The following is a 16754-nucleotide window of genomic DNA, read 5'->3' as shown; positions in this document are numbered from 1 at the left end:
GGATTAATTGAACTTTAACCATGCGTAAACTGGCTGTCTAGCACGCGCTAGTTCTTTAAGCTGTTTTTTTTAAGCAGGACAGACTGATGGCAGGGGGGTAGAGAAGGAGTCATCCCCTTGCTAGCACAGTGTTGGAGGCGGATGGGGGGGAAATTAACTGCCTGCTGGAATTTGCCGTCTTCCGCCCCAGGCAGCAGTAGGATTTTCGATAACCAGACTTGATGTGGTGCAATGGGTGGTGGATAGGTGAGATGAATCCCACATCTGCTTGTTTGAGAGCAGCCAGGGAGTTGCTATGTACGTCCCTTTTTAAAAGCAGGAGTGCTGACCCAAGGATGCAAATGAGGCAAGGCTTGTATGGGAATTAGTGTAATTTATTGGGTCACACTGATAGAAAAGAAAGAGGCAGGCTCGCCGTACGTCTTTGTCCTGATCTCTTCCCTGTGGGATAAAGGGTTTCTGTCTGCTCTTTTTCCCCCTGTTGTCTTATTTTGATTGAACATATTTGAAAGTCAAACTCTCAACTATATACATTAGAAATACACTGCTGTAATTCAAGGAGTGTCTAGCATAAGAATAGACTGATACCTCTTTTAATTTCTTTGAGAAGAGGATCCCTCTAATCTTTTATTTCCTTGCCAAGTTCTTCAGGTCATGTCTGACACTTTTCACTGTTGGCTAAAGTTAAGGTGAACCATGGTGAAAATGAGTTGTCTTCTAAGCTGGTCTGCCTTTTCCTTTGTGCTTATTCCTTGCGTGTTTGTAAACTAAGGATATATAAACATTAGCTTTCCAGTTCTTTGGAGGATCTAGCTAAACTACTTCTATTCATTCACAATCTCATGACAATTTTTTTGAAGGATTAATATATTTTCTGGATATTTTGATTTGACAATTTAGTAATTACTCTAGCTGAAAGCTAGAGTGATTCATGGAGTAGTTTGGGCAGCTTGCAAAAGTTCTCAATAAGGCACGATTTCTCTACGGAGGGCTGACTTGTTCACTCCCGTCTATCTATGGAGTTGCAAAATCCCTCTCATTCAACTCATAGCAATGTTACCCAAAACAGCGCGGGAGGAAAGATGAGATTCCTGTTTCTGCGTTGTCGTTGCTCTTCCATTGTGTTGTGTCTGTTCTTGTGCCTACATTATGTTGCTCACTTCTATTTAGTTTCAGAAATAACAGACGTTTCTGAGCGTTCACACCAGGTCTTGCTACGGCTTACCTGACTACCATCTTCACAAGTAATAATACTTTCCACCATGCTGTTCAGCCATCTTCCCACTGATGATTTTCTTTTAATTCACTGTAGTAATTTTCCTAGTGTTCTTGTACACTAAGAGCAGATTAAGAGATTACATGAGCTTTTCTCAGATGACTCCTTCATTTAACTAAAAATCTTCAGTTGTCTTGTTCTGAAGCCACAGGGTGATTTTGCTACTACACAAATGGAGCTTGTCCTTCTGGAACAAGGACGGCTTCCAAGTGGTCAAACTTCCTCATGGTTTTTTTTAGACCACTTGGAGAGTTCTTCAGTATTATTGGAATTTCACCTTCCTTTAGGGATAAGAGAATTTCAGTGGAAATCACCTGATCTCTAGTTTCTTGTATTTTTCCAAGGGTTGTGGACTTGTACAATTCTACCTACTACCTGGGCAGGCTGATTGTGAAAGAAGATCAGCGGATCTCCTTTGCGACCAAAAGTTTTGTTTCTGGCCTTTCTCTTAAAAGGTGCTGTTCTTTCTTGCTTACATCCTATTGAGTGCCAATTGTGTAGATTCTGCACAAGAAAGATTCTCCATCATTTAGACTGACCTTTTCTTTGTAATGATCTTAATTTTTTTCTGTTTGTTCTTTTTCTCTGCATCGTATCTTCTGTTCTTTATGCCTTTTGCTATTCCTCTGGCTTAGGAGGAGTGTTTTCATTATCTTATGTTTTTCTAGGTCTAACTGATCATCCCATCTTTTTTTTGGTCCACTTTTGTTTGCTAATGTCTCCTTTTTGTTTCCCAGTGAGGCAAACTTACCTGCTTTTTTTCTGATTCTGTAAGTGAACTTCTCTTGCCATGTAATCCGTGTCTTCAGCTGTCTTGTCCTGTGGCAAACAGTATTAAAGTGACTAAAAATAGGCAATTTTCCTCTTTTGGATTCATAGGCATTACAGGTTCTACGGGTATATTACTGTGGAAGGAAAGGTATACGTAATATTTATGGAAGGTGTTATTGGTAAAAATGTAATATCTTGGTTTAGTTCAAAATTTTAGAAAAACTGCTTCACTTGAAAAAATAGCTTGGGGTGGTTTCTTCAGTCTGTCCACATGTATTTTATATAGTATTCTAGTGCATCTCAGAGGGCAGAGTGCTGAAGACAGCAAGGTACTAATCCAGCTGTATTGCTACAAAGCAAAACAAATTGCACCTAAAATGTCCTGAGAAACAATTTGCCATAAAATTTCCTTCTGCATATCCACCATCTCCTCGGGATCTCTAAGAGAGGAGTCATCCTGCTCTTTTCCCTTGACAGGTCTGTAAATTGAAGGGTAAGAGAACCTGCGCATAGAGGGGATTCAAAGAAAGAAAGAAATCTCCCTCCTGCTGTGCATATAGGAAAATAGGAATTAAGAGAAGTTCAAATGAAAAGGAGATGGGGTATTCTACATAGATTCAATTAATTACATGCAGAAAAAATACTCTGTTCTCTATGGAAGCCATGGGCCTTCAGAAGGAAAAAAGGGCAGTTAAAGAATGGGTGCATCTTCTTCAGGTTCAAATATTACACCTTTGAATCAAAGATGGATAATGTAAAATTATTTCTATTCTTTCAAAACAGTAAGATGCTGTTTGCAAGAGATATTAATAGACACCATTCTTTATCCCTGAGTGATGGAAAATACCAGTGTGTTTCTGATGACACACTTTCAAGGTATTTTTTTCCTCCTAGAACAACTTTAACTTCTTAGCCTTGGCTTTATTCAGTTTCTTTCATGCTAATGCTTTTCTTTGATATGCTTGCCTTTGTTCTGTATCTGAGTACCAGCAAGGCCTGTTACCAAGACGGGAAAGACGGAGAAGTATTCTTTTTGCAGTATCTCTGAACAATTCCTGCAACTTTACCTATGCAGCCTTTGTAAATGAAACTGCTACAGCAAAGAAGGAATATAATGTGGATGTGTAGGCTTTCAGGTGGCGTGGATATCATCCATCTGAAAAATTATTCTAATTCATGTGGGTTTGGAAAGGATTTTCTCTTTGTTTCCTGTATGGCACGGGATGGTCAAACTACCTGATCCTTGGTATTGTTATTTAGTATCAAATAGCCCATATCAAATAAAACCAGAATGTATTTTTGGTAAGTGAGCAACAGCAGGTTCTGGAGGGTTTAAAATAGATGACATGTGATACCAAGAATAGCCCGGTGCAACTTAGCCGACCTGAGAAACTATTCAGAGAGCAAACCAAAATGGAGGGCAGTTCTATACTCCATGCTTTCACAAACATTTATTTTGCCATTTTTGCATTGTTTTGCTTCAAGCTTTTAATTAAGATTTCCTTGGCTTTGCTGACCCATTTCTATATTGTTAAAGGCAACAGAAAAGAGGCTGCCAGGATAGCAGAAGAGATCTATGGAATAGTCCCAGGTAAAGTAAAAAATATGGTCGCTCTAACATTTAAATGTGTATTATTTGCTACATTTTTGTAACTTGAGGATTTAAATCATTGAGTTGCCATGAAATGAGGAATCTGTTGCTAAATGCATGGGTGAATGTTTTAACTTGAAGTGCCTTCCGCTTCTGGGGTCTTTGCAGTGTCAGTATCTGTTGGCATGATTTAGGTGTGCAAAATATGAGACTCCAACAATTACCCAGCTAGAATGAGGACAACATTTGCTCAAGGCACTGTGGTAAATAAAAAGATTGTTCTCGGAAGCGAGGCATTCTTTAGTGGGCTTAACAGATGATTTTACTAAATAGCTAGCTTTACTGCCAGAGAATATTTAGGGAGAAGTTTTAGCATGTTGATTTTCTGAAAGGAGATACTAGGAGGATATAACTAATGACTTTATGAATCCAAGCCAAGAACCCCTGTTTTGTTAAATCAGATGATAAAAATGAATACAGCTAAAATTATTCTGAAAAAATATATGGCACGGGAATAGATTGTATTTAGTAGGTCTTTTGTTGTTGTTTGAGGTTTTTTTCCTTTTCCAAGTGATTTTACTCCTTCACATCACTGCCATAATAATGACTAGACAGGCATTTGCATGCCTGGTAATTCCAGTAATTAAAATGACAGTATTTTAAACTTACTAAGACTGAGGACATATTTTCCTACTTGAAGATTCTTATCACTGTTGTGACATCACAGATTTTTATGTGACTCATTTGTTGGGCACTTGCTTCATGATGAGTAGGGCCACCATGAACAGTGAGCAGAACATGGGTGGTGCGAGATTGCCACCCAAAGCAGAGAGATTAAGATCTGGCCAAGAAAACTACTGCAGCAGAGCATTTTTTACAAAGCCTTTATACACAGGCATGTCTGGGTTATTAATTTACTTGTTATTCTCCAGAACATAACTCCAATAATTTATTACTGTCATTTTTTTCCAAGTGCCTTCATGCAATTGTAGTCAGACACGTGGCAAACAGCAGTTTTTCCGTCATGCAGGTTCTTATTGAAGTGCCTTGAAGTTTAGCAGACCGCAACATATTTTTATCTGCAAGTTGCCATTTGCAAAAAGCCATTAAGGATAATCTTACAAAACCTAAGATCATGTGATGCTGTTGCTGGGGCACTATTTTGGATTACAGGCGGAGCTTCACAGCCTTTTCTCTTTGCAGTGAAGGAGCGCAGCAGCAGCAGGGCTGCTTAATTTCTCTGTAGACATTTAAAAAGACACAGTGTTTTCAGACATGGCACTCACGCCTGTGAAGGGAAGAAGTGCCCCATATGGGAACTATATTTGCCACACGTTTCAGGGAGGTAGGTTGCTGTGGCTAGCATGGAAGTATGCAGCAGCATGTGTTTTCATGGTGAGGCATGCGTGTGCATCCACATGCATTGTAAATGCATGTGACGTGCACTGGCACATGCTATACTGGATGCATAAAAGGTTAAATAAGGCACTGCAGCTCTGCTGCCTGAGTTACTTCGGAATCTTCCTGCTGTACAGGGGCCCTGGGTTTTGTCCCTTGCAATGTCTTCTGAGGTTCTGAACTGAGCTTGCCTATTCCAGTCACCAGCATGATGAGGGATGGCGGGGGGTTGGGGTATTTTCAGGAAAATGTTTCTCAGTCCCTACCTGGTTCGTGTTTCCATCCTTTTGCCTGGTGTGTCCTACTTGGTCCTTAGGAGCCTGGTTATATATTGTGCTGGTTGTATATATTTCCATGCCAGCTTGCTGCCTTAGGAGCCCCGGCACAGCTCCTTAAAGAAATGGAAACACAAGTAGTAACTAAAGTTAAAGCCGTAACCCCATGAGCTGAAGTGCATCCCGGTTCTCGGGTAACAAAAGCAGACTCCCTTGGCCGAGGCTGAAACCTCTGCTGTGTCCTTGGCCTCGGGTCCCCAGGGATGTGTCTGTGTTGATTTCTCCCTGCCTTGGGTTAACACCTGAAACGGAGATAAATCACCCTTTCCATTCTCTCTGGTGTGCGCCGTAGCTGAAAAAATTAAACAAGACAAGGGTTTCAAATACAGTGCTCATGGGGTTGCTGTACAACAGAGCATGAATGCAAACACTGGTATTGCTTCTGTCCTGTGGCACTGTAAATGCAGCTGGCCTTTGGAAAATTACTTACTACACACTGTGTTGTGGTACGGTTATAAATTTTAATATAGGGCAAGTAAATTTGCTCTCTACTCGAGTTGCAGGGATTTAACCTGGGCTGACTGACTCTGCCTGTAGGTAGTAGCTAGGCTAAGGAATTTTTTTTCGTGGCACATGAATAGATTAAGATAAGGAAAAGGGCAAGCTAGCCTACATGAAGGAGCCTGAACAGTTCAACAACTCAAAATGATTAAGGAAGAAAAGTAAAGCCTCAGGCAGAATTTATTTTTTCCATGTCTTTTCTGAAACCTTCCAGTGAGGAGGAGGATGAAACCTGTTACCTGGTAGTCTGAGCTGGAGGATGTTATTTATGAAATTGTCAGTTCAGGAAATAAAACTGCCAGGGACATGCCAGAAGTCATTTGACAGACAAGTCATCCCTGCGTCTCCCTGCTGTGAGTCTCTTAATGACGTGCAAGAGAAGCTGGAATATGATTTGTGACAACAGCTCCCTAGGAAAGACGGAGGCTGATACGGTTTTGAATAGGAGAATAGCAGGGCTCTGAACTCCCCGGGTGAGTCCCAGCAGCACTAAACTCGTGGTCTTTGCTGAAGCATGTTTTTAGCTTTTTTTAAAAGTTCTGCCAAGAAGCTTTTGTAGGTCCCTTAGTGAGCGGCCAGCTTTCTCAGGAACGCTGAGCCCTCAGCTGCTCTGCTGAAATCAATTTATCAAACAGTTTCACCGCTGACCCCCACATTGATTTCAGCCCTGATCTGCGTTTACACGCAGCTGTTTTTTCCCTGTCCTCCAAGGATCCTCTTTTGCTGCTTACCTGAATTAACTTCTATGCATTTGGTATTTCAGGCAGCTGGGCAGACCGATCCCCTCTCCACGACGCTGCCTTCCAGGGACGTCTCCTGTCTTTGAAAACCTTGATTGCACAGGTAAAAGCCCACAGGTAAAGAAAAGGTTGGGAAGCACCGTAGTTTCTGTTGAATTGCATCTGTGAGTTGGTGAGCTGGTAATAGACTGCAGCAGAGCATAAGAAATCCAGTTGTAGAAATAATAGATTTCCGTGTATGCCTTTGGGCATGTATTAGTTTGCTTAGTTAGGATGCTGGGGCCAAGTCCAGGACAAAGACCGTTACAGCTTGTAGCTTGCTGTGTGATAAGCAATAATCCCTGGCTTCTTTCTCAGTGATAAACCATGCAAACTGGGCTTGGGAATAGGGGCAATATATATACATATATCAGCTATTTAAAAAATAGTGGTAGAAAGCTGTAAAAGAAAATCTTGCTTTATAAAACAGCAAGCATGGTCTTCCTAAAGAGAGAGCTGTCAGCCTTAAACCCTCTGCTCCAAATGGAACCAAGAGTTCAGGCAAAGGAAAGAGAAGAGGAAAGAATATACTAGAAAGGACAAGAAGCTGGATCTGAAAGTGGGCAGCTGGACAGAGACCGGTTATGGTTCTTCATGCTTTGCCAACCGCCTTCCTTGCCACCTTCGCTTAAACTCGGTGCCCTCGCCTGGCGTGGGTGAGCGACTGCCCCCCCCAACATACCCGGTCAAGACAACTGCAGGGAAGTGAATTCCCTGAGTGTAAGCTCTGTGACTTGGCCATCAGACCTTTTATATTCAAGGTAAATAATTTTTACCAGTGAGGCCACAGCTCGAATGGACAACATCCTCAGGGAGTGGAGCCGCTGGTGTGAAAGCCTCCGCTCTAGACGTGTATGGAGGCATGGCTGCAGCTAGAAGAGGTTGCTGTTTAGAGCCAGTATTCCCCCTCTCATTCCCTGATCCCTCTTTCCTTCACCTGCTGATATCAAATGATTTCATGGAAAAGGAAGTGATGGAGGTTAGAGATAATAAGGAAGAGGGCTTATTCATTCGGGGCTTTGCCGGTTTTCTGACCCCCTCTATCTCCATTTATGCTGACCTTACACCATCTTCTTTGTGGGGCTACACTATTATTGTGGTTACACACTAGATGCCCCAGTTATACACTGGTCATGGTTATACGCTAAAGAAGCAGCCAGTGTTGTGGCTATACATGATTTAGTTAATCCACCCTTTCTCCTCCTGAAGACATTTAATTTTGGGAGTGAAGGATGAGGGTCCTTACTGATGAAAAGAGATCAAGGGAGCAATGTCTGCAGAGACTGAATTGGAGCTGACTCACCACAGTGTGATAAATGTAGGGATGAAGCTGTTCATGGAGCAGCATAATCATTGCTCATTGCTTCAAACATACTTACACCACTAGCCTAAACTTAAATCTGGAGCGGTACTTCAGAGTATATGTGGGACACTGAGAAGTCTCTGCTGTAGGACCGTAGGTTTCAAGAAAGGCAGTGAGGCTTCTGCTCTCCAGGGGATGCCTGGCCATAAGGGAACAATGGAGCGCTGGATTTTAAAAGAGCTCAAAAACTCGCCTGTTCTAGCACCGAGAGAAGATTTTTTCAGATACATTGATTTTTCAGATACATTGGGAAGAGTTTATAACCATCTGAAAACAAGGTTTAACGTAAGCAGTGTTTGGCAAACAGCTATAGTAAGATCTACAACTCGGTCTTCATTTTGTAATGGAAGGGACTGCTGTTTTGCCTTTCACTTGCAATGACTGAGTTTCATTTTTTTTTTTAAAAAAAAGAATAATGATTGAGAATATGATTCTATGAATAGGTCTCCTCTTTTTATCAGGACTATCTAGGAGACATTCCTCTTGAAGGAATATGCTGATCATTAAGTATAAAACACCTATACAATTAGAAAATGGAATGATCTCAACATTTTTTCAAGGTTTTATCTACTCCCCTGGCACTGGTGTAATGTACGGGAAATTTTTGGCGACAGCCTTTACATTAATAATGCTTTCACGTAACTGAAAAACCATTGTTTTTCCTATCGTAGAACTTCTATCTGAAAGAGGTCAGAGTGGCTGCTTTTAATGCTCGTTGCACGGGGGCTGGTGCCTTCGGCAGCGCCCACAGCCCCGGGCTGTGCCCACCACGAAGTGCGCTGCTGCCATCTGGTGAGCGGCCGCGGCTGGAGCGCATCCTCAGCCGAGAGGGTTTGTTGCAAACCGCCAGACATCAGGCGGAAAATGCAGCTGCTTCCAGGCCTCTGAAATCTTCGTTACCAGGAGACTTAGCTGCATTCTGGGGAAAACACATTAGCCAATTGCTTCCTCCTTTGTGAACATGCCTGGTTGCTGCTTGCGCAGGAATAGATGTAAGAACTGTCATTTAGGGAAATACCTGCAATAAGGCGTTTGTAAATCCCAGTTCCTTCTTCCAGTGTAAAACGTTTCCTAGGTGGTCAAATAAGAGGAACTGATTCGTGGGTGGAATTTATCATCTCATCTATGTTACGGGTTTACCAGGTACTTGCTACCTGGGAGTGAAACACACTGGGCACCCCCTAAAGTCAGTGGGAGTATTTTTAGGACACGATTCACCTGACCCACTAGAAACAGCTGGTTTAGCGTGGGATGAATCGTGTGCATCCTAGGGGAGCCTGTTTCTCCCCGCTGAAGGAGCCGAGGGCTCCCGCCGAGCTGCTGATACCTCTGCCAGAGGCGTCCCCGTGCAGGGAGGTGAATCCCACCAGCTGTAGCTCCTGGTGCCGGACTTAACAGGGAAGGTAACGCCGCCTTTATAAGTTAGAGAAACATGATGTCTGTGATTGACTGTGCCTTGTAAAGAGCTAGAAATAGAAGGCACAGCTTGTCCTGGCTCGCCCTTTAACCCCATCACCAGCTGCCGCCTTTGGGGATGAGCACCGAAGCACCGAACAGCATTAATCCAACCTGTTTACGCACCCAGAGACGCAGCTCTCCCCTGCCGTGGTCCGACCACCCCTGGGACCCGCGCTGGCCTCGGGGGGAGCCGCGTGGTTCAGGCAGGGTTTCCCTCTCATGCCCCCCGCCCTGCGTTGCAGGGTTTCGACGTGAACCTGGTGACGACAGACCGCGTGTCGGCTCTGCACGAGGCCTGCCTGGGCGGCCACGTCGCCTGCGCCAAGGTGCTGCTGGAGAACGGCGCGCAGGTGAGTCCCGGGGATGCGGGCGTCCGGACCACGGCTGCTCCCCGCATCAGCGGGGATGTGGGATGGGCTGCCCGCCTGGCAGGGCCAGGCTGCGGACAGACGGGAGCATCTTGGGCAGAACCGGGGGGAAATAAAAGGGTGCTTTGTTTCCGCGGGTGATGGATTTGCCTTCCCCCAGTGGCTGCTTGGGTCACCCCGTTATTCTGTTTTGTTCTCCCTCTGTATGCGAAACGTAGTCGGGATTGATGGAAAAGGAATGAGAGGTGCTAGGTGAAAATAACCTTGAAGAAAATGACTTTTTTCCCCGCCCCGTAATGATCACTGGGATTGCCTCTGTTTTTCTGTGGGATGGTTTGGGAGCCTCACGTAAGTAAAAAGTTGTGCTTGAGCAATGAAACGTTTCATCTGCTAATAAAATAACTTTTCCCCCAGTTGGACCTAAGGTACAATACATGTTAACAATGGAGATACAGGAATGGATGAAGTATTTAAGACTACATTTCATTCAGCTGGGTTTTCAAGTATAATTTATATGGCAAGAAATTGAGCACCACCAAAACAGGCAATCAAGCTACCCTCTGCAGAAGAAAATGCATTTGTTAACTTCCTGAACTGAATGCCAAATTTCAATCCCTTGGAAAGATGAAAAGAAACCCCCTTTCTGCTCAGGTTTACTTGATTTGGGTATATTAATGGCATTGCCTTTTATAACTCAGAGAATCGTCTCTGAACTACCTGTTGCTTTCCTAAGAAATCAGCCCATTCCTGGCATAATATGTAGTTCTGATGGGTTTTTTTGGTTTTTGCTTTCACCCCACTCTGTTCATAAATAAAAAGTCCATGGGCTGTTGTCTAGCTTCTGGGAGAAAATGTGCCATTCTGCCACTCTCCTTTCTTGCTGTGCTCTTTATTTCTTTTTTGTTTTACCAACCCATTTACTCCACAACAGCTGTCTTGCCATTCTTTCCTCTTTTACCAGTTAAACCAATGCCCAGCAGAGAGGGAAACCGAAGAGGTCGTTTTCCTTCTTCACTTCTCTCCTTGCTTACCCTTGGTTTTCAGCTTGCTTGAATCGCTGGCCCTGTTGTGAAGTGATGCTGCTAGACGCCCAGCGCCTGCGGCAGCTCCAGCCACATCTGCTCGATGAGACTGTGGGGAGGTGGGATGCAGTGCTGGGCTGCAGGGCTCCAGCATGTACTCTGTCTGAAATACAGATACCCCCAAGGCACATCTATTTCTTACTTTGTGCTGGTTTTGAAGCTGTGCAGGATGAGGGATAGTTTAGCTCCGCAATTAGCAGGAGGGGAAGAAGATCAAGGAAGAGTCTGGGATCCGTAGTGATGATGCTGTTGAAACAGAGTGTTAAAAGTCAGAGCTTTGCAATTTCACAAGAGCAAGCTGCACTTTGGGCTCCAAAATCTGAGCAGACACCTGTCCCCCGTGCTGTGGTACCTGGTATCTCCCCACAGTGTGCTGGCTTGCCCACCTCCTGGGCCTGTCACGATTGTTTTCCAGCCAGATCTGTTCCTGCCGCTGGTTTTCCATGAAGGTGAGCAAGCAGAGGAGGCACCGAGGAGCCGGGGCACCTTGTGGGAAAAGGGGTTAACTCATACAGCATTGTAAACAAGTGGGTAGTTCAAATGAGAAAGGACAAGTGGTATCTAGGATGGTATCAACTGCAGATGGTCTGCTGCTGAATTACCTGGAATAAACCAATAGGTCCTTAAACATCACTGCCTTTCTCTGCTTTAAAGGCAAAATATCCTGCTAGTTAAACTGTGTGAGCTAAGGTATTTCTACCCTGGTGCTCCATCCCCTTTGCAATGCATGGGACTGAAGATACTCAAGCTGTCCACATAAAAAAAATTTTAAATCTGCGTTTTCTGAGCAACTGTAGGAGGAACATTCATAGTAGGCAGTGTCGCTGCCTTATGAGGCCTCAAGGGAGATTGTTATATATGTTGTGCCACACCACATAACTCTGAAAGCTGTTAACAAAATCAATTCTGAAATTAAACAAGCATCTTTTTCTGGTGCATTTCTGGCGTGCACATGAGGCATGCTGCAAGGGCGTTCCTCTTAAACCAGATTATCCTGAGCGTGTCTTGCTGTTCCAGGTCAATGCAGTCACCATTGATGGGATCACTCCTCTGTTTAATGCCTGCTGCAGTGGCAGCGTGGCCTGTGTCAACATGCTGCTCGAATTTGGAGCCAAGCCGCAGCTCAGGAACCACCTTGCGTCGCCCATTCACGAAGCGGTCAAGAGAGGTAACGTTCAGGCTGTGAGTGAAGCTAACAAAGACTGAAGAATACATCTTTTATTGATGTTAAATTTTTTTTTCAAAAAAACCACTTGTCTGTACTGGTATGGATAAATAGCTTTGGCTTTTTCCCAGCCCTTGTGCCTCCCTGGCTGTATCTGCAGCACTTCAGTAACGGCCCTTCTCTCCACAGGTCACAGGGAGTGCATGGAGATCCTTCTGGCCCATGAGGTTGACATTGACCAAGAAGACCTGCAGCACGGGACCCCGCTCTACGTGGCTTGCACCTACCAGAGGACAGACTGTGTCAGGAAGCTTTTGGAGCTAGGTACACCTGGAAAAGGGGCTGGGGGAGAGCTGCGGTGGTGTGAGCCCACACTGCTGGTCTCTCCAGGCTGCCTCTGCACTGCAGACATCACGGGTTATTTCCACAAAGGGTGTTTGGGCAGCCCGAGTCTGTGAGACTTGTTTGAGGCTATTAAAAATTTCACCTGTATTCATGAAGACGTTACGATTTTTTCAGTAAAAAACCCCCTAATTACAGAGACCTCCCTGAGACTGTCTGAATGTGAAAATAAAATACTTTTAGTTTTCTAGAATGATGACAGGGAGCACAGACCGTGCTGGCTAATATTGGTGGTGAAAATCAACCCTTGATTATGACATAGTGCCATACTAAGCATTAACTTCACATGCTTCTCAGTGGATGATGAAGACAGCAGTAAAGCTGCTTGAAAGAATAATCACTGCGGGTCCAGGAACAGCCTATGAGCTAGCATAAATTTTTGCTGTGGGTGTACATTAGCTGACTTGCGCCTGCTCGAAGTGTGGCCCTGCTGAGCCTGGTGACCCTGGGGCAAGCGTTTCCCCTGCTGTGCTCCCAGAGTTATCATAATGAGATACCTAAAGGGTCGTCGTCCGTCCCCCACCCCGTTAATTAGATTAACATAATGTGTGTTACATTTTATGTTATTAACAAATTTACAGAGCATATGGTAGGCTTTGAACATTTATTGGGCTGAAGGTCAAGCTGCTCAGTTCTGTCCAGTGCAGACAGTTCGGTGGCTCAGAGGACTTTTACACAGCAGGTATTTGACCTGCTGAGTTCTGCACTGCTGCTGTTGAGAGAAATGAGGGAGGCCTGTGTGCCATCCATCCCCATAATTTATCGAAGCTACTGGTGGAAACTAGCCTGTGTGATGCAGGTTCGGACAGTTCCTGCTGCCTCCCAGGTCTAACCACATACTCTTGTTCACTCAAGGAGCCAACGTGAACATGGGGAAGCGATTAGACACCCCCCTTCATGCGGCAGCAAGAAAATCCAGCGTGGAGGTAGTTGTTTTGCTGACAGACTATGGTGCTAACCCAAAATGCAGAAATGCTGAACTCAGATGTGCCCTGGATCTTGCCGTACCCAACAGCAAAGTGGAGCAGGTGCTTCTGCTGCGGGAAGGTAGTGGTTTCCTTTCTTCTTCTCTCTTTTTAAGTAGAACAGTATTTATTTCCTTTACCTAAGTACATTTTCTTAACTGCTTTTATAAGTAATGCTCTATATAAGTTCTCTTCTCTACTGATTTCAAGCCTGCAGCACATGACACACAAATGAGTAAGAGACCTCAGTTTTCTTGCTAGATCTGCCATTAAGTGTTAGGGTTTTAGTGGGTAAATTGGGCAGTTACTCCGTGCTTTCTTTTCCTGTCTACTGACGGAAAATTATACATATTTACCTATCAGGACTCTAAGGATTAAAAACTGCCGTGCGCGTTTATTCACAGATAGTATTTTAGTACCACCACCTTGTGTTCAGCCTAGCACGGTGGCTCAATGTGCTGCTTCCCACAGGAAAAGCCACACGAGAGCCTGTGCGCCCGGTCACCAGCAGAAAGCAGAGCTGTTTGCCAGGTGGCTCTTCAGCTTCACGGCACGCAGCTCTTCCATGCGGTTCACGGAGCTGCAATCCCAGAACAAACCAGCTTACTTTCAGCCTTCCTACAATTAATTATCTTTCCAGTCTACTGGAAGAAAACCCTGAGCAGAAATTAATCTCGATCCTCTTGTGCTATTTTCACCTGCACCACATACAGCCAGAGTTTGATGCACCCGATAGCAATATCCCTGGGATATGGACAAGCTGAATTAAGTCGTGTCCCCCCTCCTTTAACCCCCGTGTTTCCCAGCTCACTGGTACCCGTTAGTTGGTCTGTGCCCCCCCGGGGCTTTGCCAGCATGGAGGGTGAATGGTGCTCCCCCGCGCAGGCAGCCTGCCACCTCCCTCAGCCTGCTTGCTCGCCCCCAAGCAGCAAAGCACGAAGTGCACGGAGAGCCTGCTTCCAGCTGCAGGAATTGTTATTATTTTTTTTATTAATATTGTTAACGTTGCAGGTAGGAATTGTGCCTACCCTCCGCACGCAGGTGGGTTTTATGGAGGAAATGAAACACTGGCTTAATACCCTTCTGTCCGGCTCCATTTCTCCATGGCTTTTCATGCAGAGCTTTAATCTGTCATGTCTAAAACCTTCTGGGAGGACTTTTGCTTGAATGCTTCTCACCTCTTGTGACTTCTGTCCCCGTATCTGAGACGTTCAGGGCTTGGCAACGTCAGGCAGTGTGAGCAAAGGCAGTACTTGCAGTTGTCCGGCTCCAGTTGCCCTGTGTGAAAGACAGTTTGTGTAGATAAAGAAATATCCCAATATTAATAATTTCCTCTTCCTGAATTTTCTTTTTGGTTTCCACTTTCAGTTTGTTGCCCTCTCCTCCCTTACAGTCAGAGGCACTATAGGGGCACTTCAGCTCCTGTTGGCTCTTCACTTTTCAGAAATGAAGTTTCCTCAGTTTCCTCACCTGTCCCCTCAGTCCTGCTTTCAGATACTTTGCTGTATCTAACATCTGCAGCTGCCCTTTTCCCCTGCTTCTGTGTTTTCTGAGGTCCTTCTTTCTGAAATAAGACCCCAGTTTTCTTTCTACCCCCTGACTTTTCTGCTGTGGTTACTTAGATTGCTCCCTTTAACTGCTCCTCTTCCTAGCTATTAAGTGATGTGAAATATAAAATGTTTCTGTTTTCCTAACTGCTTTGGGAGATGGTAGCTTCTTCACGTCAGTGACAGTAGTACAAGTGCTCTTTTCTATAGAGCCCATATTTTTCTATTAATTTCTTCTCAGAGGGGGCATTATCAGCCTCTTTAGGCTCCTAAATTTTCCTGTAGTAAAAGCACAGGTTACGAAACTTACCTGGAAGATATAAGGACAGGCTTTTAAGCACACGTCTCTACCCATTGCTTGCCAAACACTGCTGTGATCGCTACTGGTTGGCCAGCAACTGGAGGGGAAGGGCTGAGACACGGCTTGAAAACTGAGCCCCTCCGAGCAGGTGTAAAGCTTCTACCTGGAGCAGCTCCAGCGAGAGGAGCGCGGAGGGGGAGCAGAGACGTCGTCACTATCAAGTTGCATTTGCACGTGCAAGCCTGCTGTTGCAGAAGCGACGGGGCCCCGTTTCCAGTGGGTTTGTGCCTGGTGTGCCCCTCACCTGACCGACAGTGGGGTGGGCTGGGGGCTGTGTCCAGCGCCGTGTGAACCCCTGCCCAGGCGGCGTCACCGTAATCCCGACGAGTCCTCCCACAGCTCTCCTACCAGAGGACCCTATGACGTTTAACATGAGTTTTTCACATGCAGCAACCTTTCCCCCAAGGCAAGGGAAGGGCAAAAAGGGGTCTTATCTTTTTATTTGTTATTCTTTTTTTTTTTTTTTTTTTTACCCTCAATGCCTTTTTGCACAAAACTTTTGGAGACTTTCTATCTTCAAGATGTTTTCCTTTCAGTCAGACTTAATTAAAATTGGATGACACATTAAGAAATTATTCTGAGGAGCACTGATAGGCTGACTGACATACACAAATATTCAGAGACAGCGTGGTCACGTAAAATGCCTAAGTTGTAGTTACTACTTGTGCAGGTACCTGCTGAGACACCAGTGGTTGGAAGAAGCATGTTCTGTATATATGAACAACTAACTGTGTTTGCCATATCCACCCAATAATGGCTGGTCTACACTGAGCACTTCTGCAGCTCCCTGTAATTCCTCTTGTCTTTATCCTCACAACACCGCTGGGTGTTGTCCTGTATCCTGAGCAAGGGCTATGCGTCCTGGAGCTCTCTCTCCAGTGCAGCCGCCTTAATGGTATTTTAAGTATTTGCTCAAGAAAAGATGCAGGAAAGCCTAGCCATGCATGCAGAAAAAGGTTTTTAGTGCTTATAGTTTTCAAATCACTGAACCAACTTTGACAACATAAATTAAATATGAACAATAATGTATTTAGCTCTCCCTGACTTCAGCAAGTCATTGGGTAGTGCTTGATCTGATTTTCAAATCTTGCTAGTGTTGGTTGCTTTCTGACTTATACTGTTGGTGGGGCTGGGGGTTCTTGTTCTTGCCTTTTTTTTCCCCAGGTCCTGCCAGCCTCGCCCAGCTGTGCCGGTTGTGTATCAGAAAGCATCTGGGTCGGTCGTGCCTATATGCAGTCCACAAGCTGCACCTACCTGAGCCACTTGAGAACTTTCTCCTTTATCGATAAGTCTGTGACTATCTTTACCCTGGAAAAGAAAGAGGAACAAATGGTTGTTTACTCCAAAACTATTATATCAAAGAAAAAAATCAAAGACATCATTTACTGTCTA

The 16754-nt window shown here is 44.6% G+C and overlaps 1 protein-coding gene across 2 annotated transcripts; it reads left to right on the top strand.

The window, feature by feature from the left end:
* Positions 1-3460: 3460 nt before the first annotated feature.
* Positions 3461-16679, top strand: ASB11 (ankyrin repeat and SOCS box containing 11). Of its 2 annotated transcripts, none has more exons than XM_049834191.1 (7): positions 3461-3638; positions 6636-6715; positions 9766-9822; positions 11940-12090; positions 12277-12411; positions 13345-13536; positions 16527-16679. In XM_049834191.1, exons 1-7 carry the CDS (start codon positions 3461-3463, stop codon positions 16649-16651), a joined length of 918 nt encoding a protein of 305 aa, XP_049690148.1. In that variant the 3' UTR covers positions 16652-16679. The 2 variants fall into 2 exon arrangements, with proteins under 2 accessions (XP_049690148.1, XP_049690147.1); XM_049834190.1 differs by having other exon boundaries at positions 9715-9822.
* Positions 16680-16754: the final 75 nt, after the last annotated feature.

The sequence above is a fragment of the Accipiter gentilis genome, chromosome 31, assembly GCF_929443795.1.
Source record: "Accipiter gentilis chromosome 31, bAccGen1.1, whole genome shotgun sequence".
Classification (NCBI taxonomy): domain Eukaryota; kingdom Metazoa; phylum Chordata; class Aves; order Accipitriformes; family Accipitridae; genus Astur; species Astur gentilis.
The sequence above is the reverse complement of the archived record's forward strand: the minus strand, read 5'-3'. Positions and strand labels throughout refer to the sequence as shown.

Bases quoted from the DNA above. Each gene is read 5' to 3' on its own strand.
- ASB11 (XM_049834190.1), top strand. From the start codon at position 3,461: ATGGAGGGCAGTTCTATACTCCATGCTTTCACAAACATTTATTTTGCC. The intron at 9,823-11,939 runs GTGAGTCCCGGG...TTGCTGTTCCAG, and splicing joins TGCTGGAGAACGGCGCGCAG to GTCAATGCAGTCACCATTGA. The intron at 12,412-13,344 runs GTACACCTGGAA...TGTTCACTCAAG, and splicing joins CAGGAAGCTTTTGGAGCTAG to GAGCCAACGTGAACATGGGG.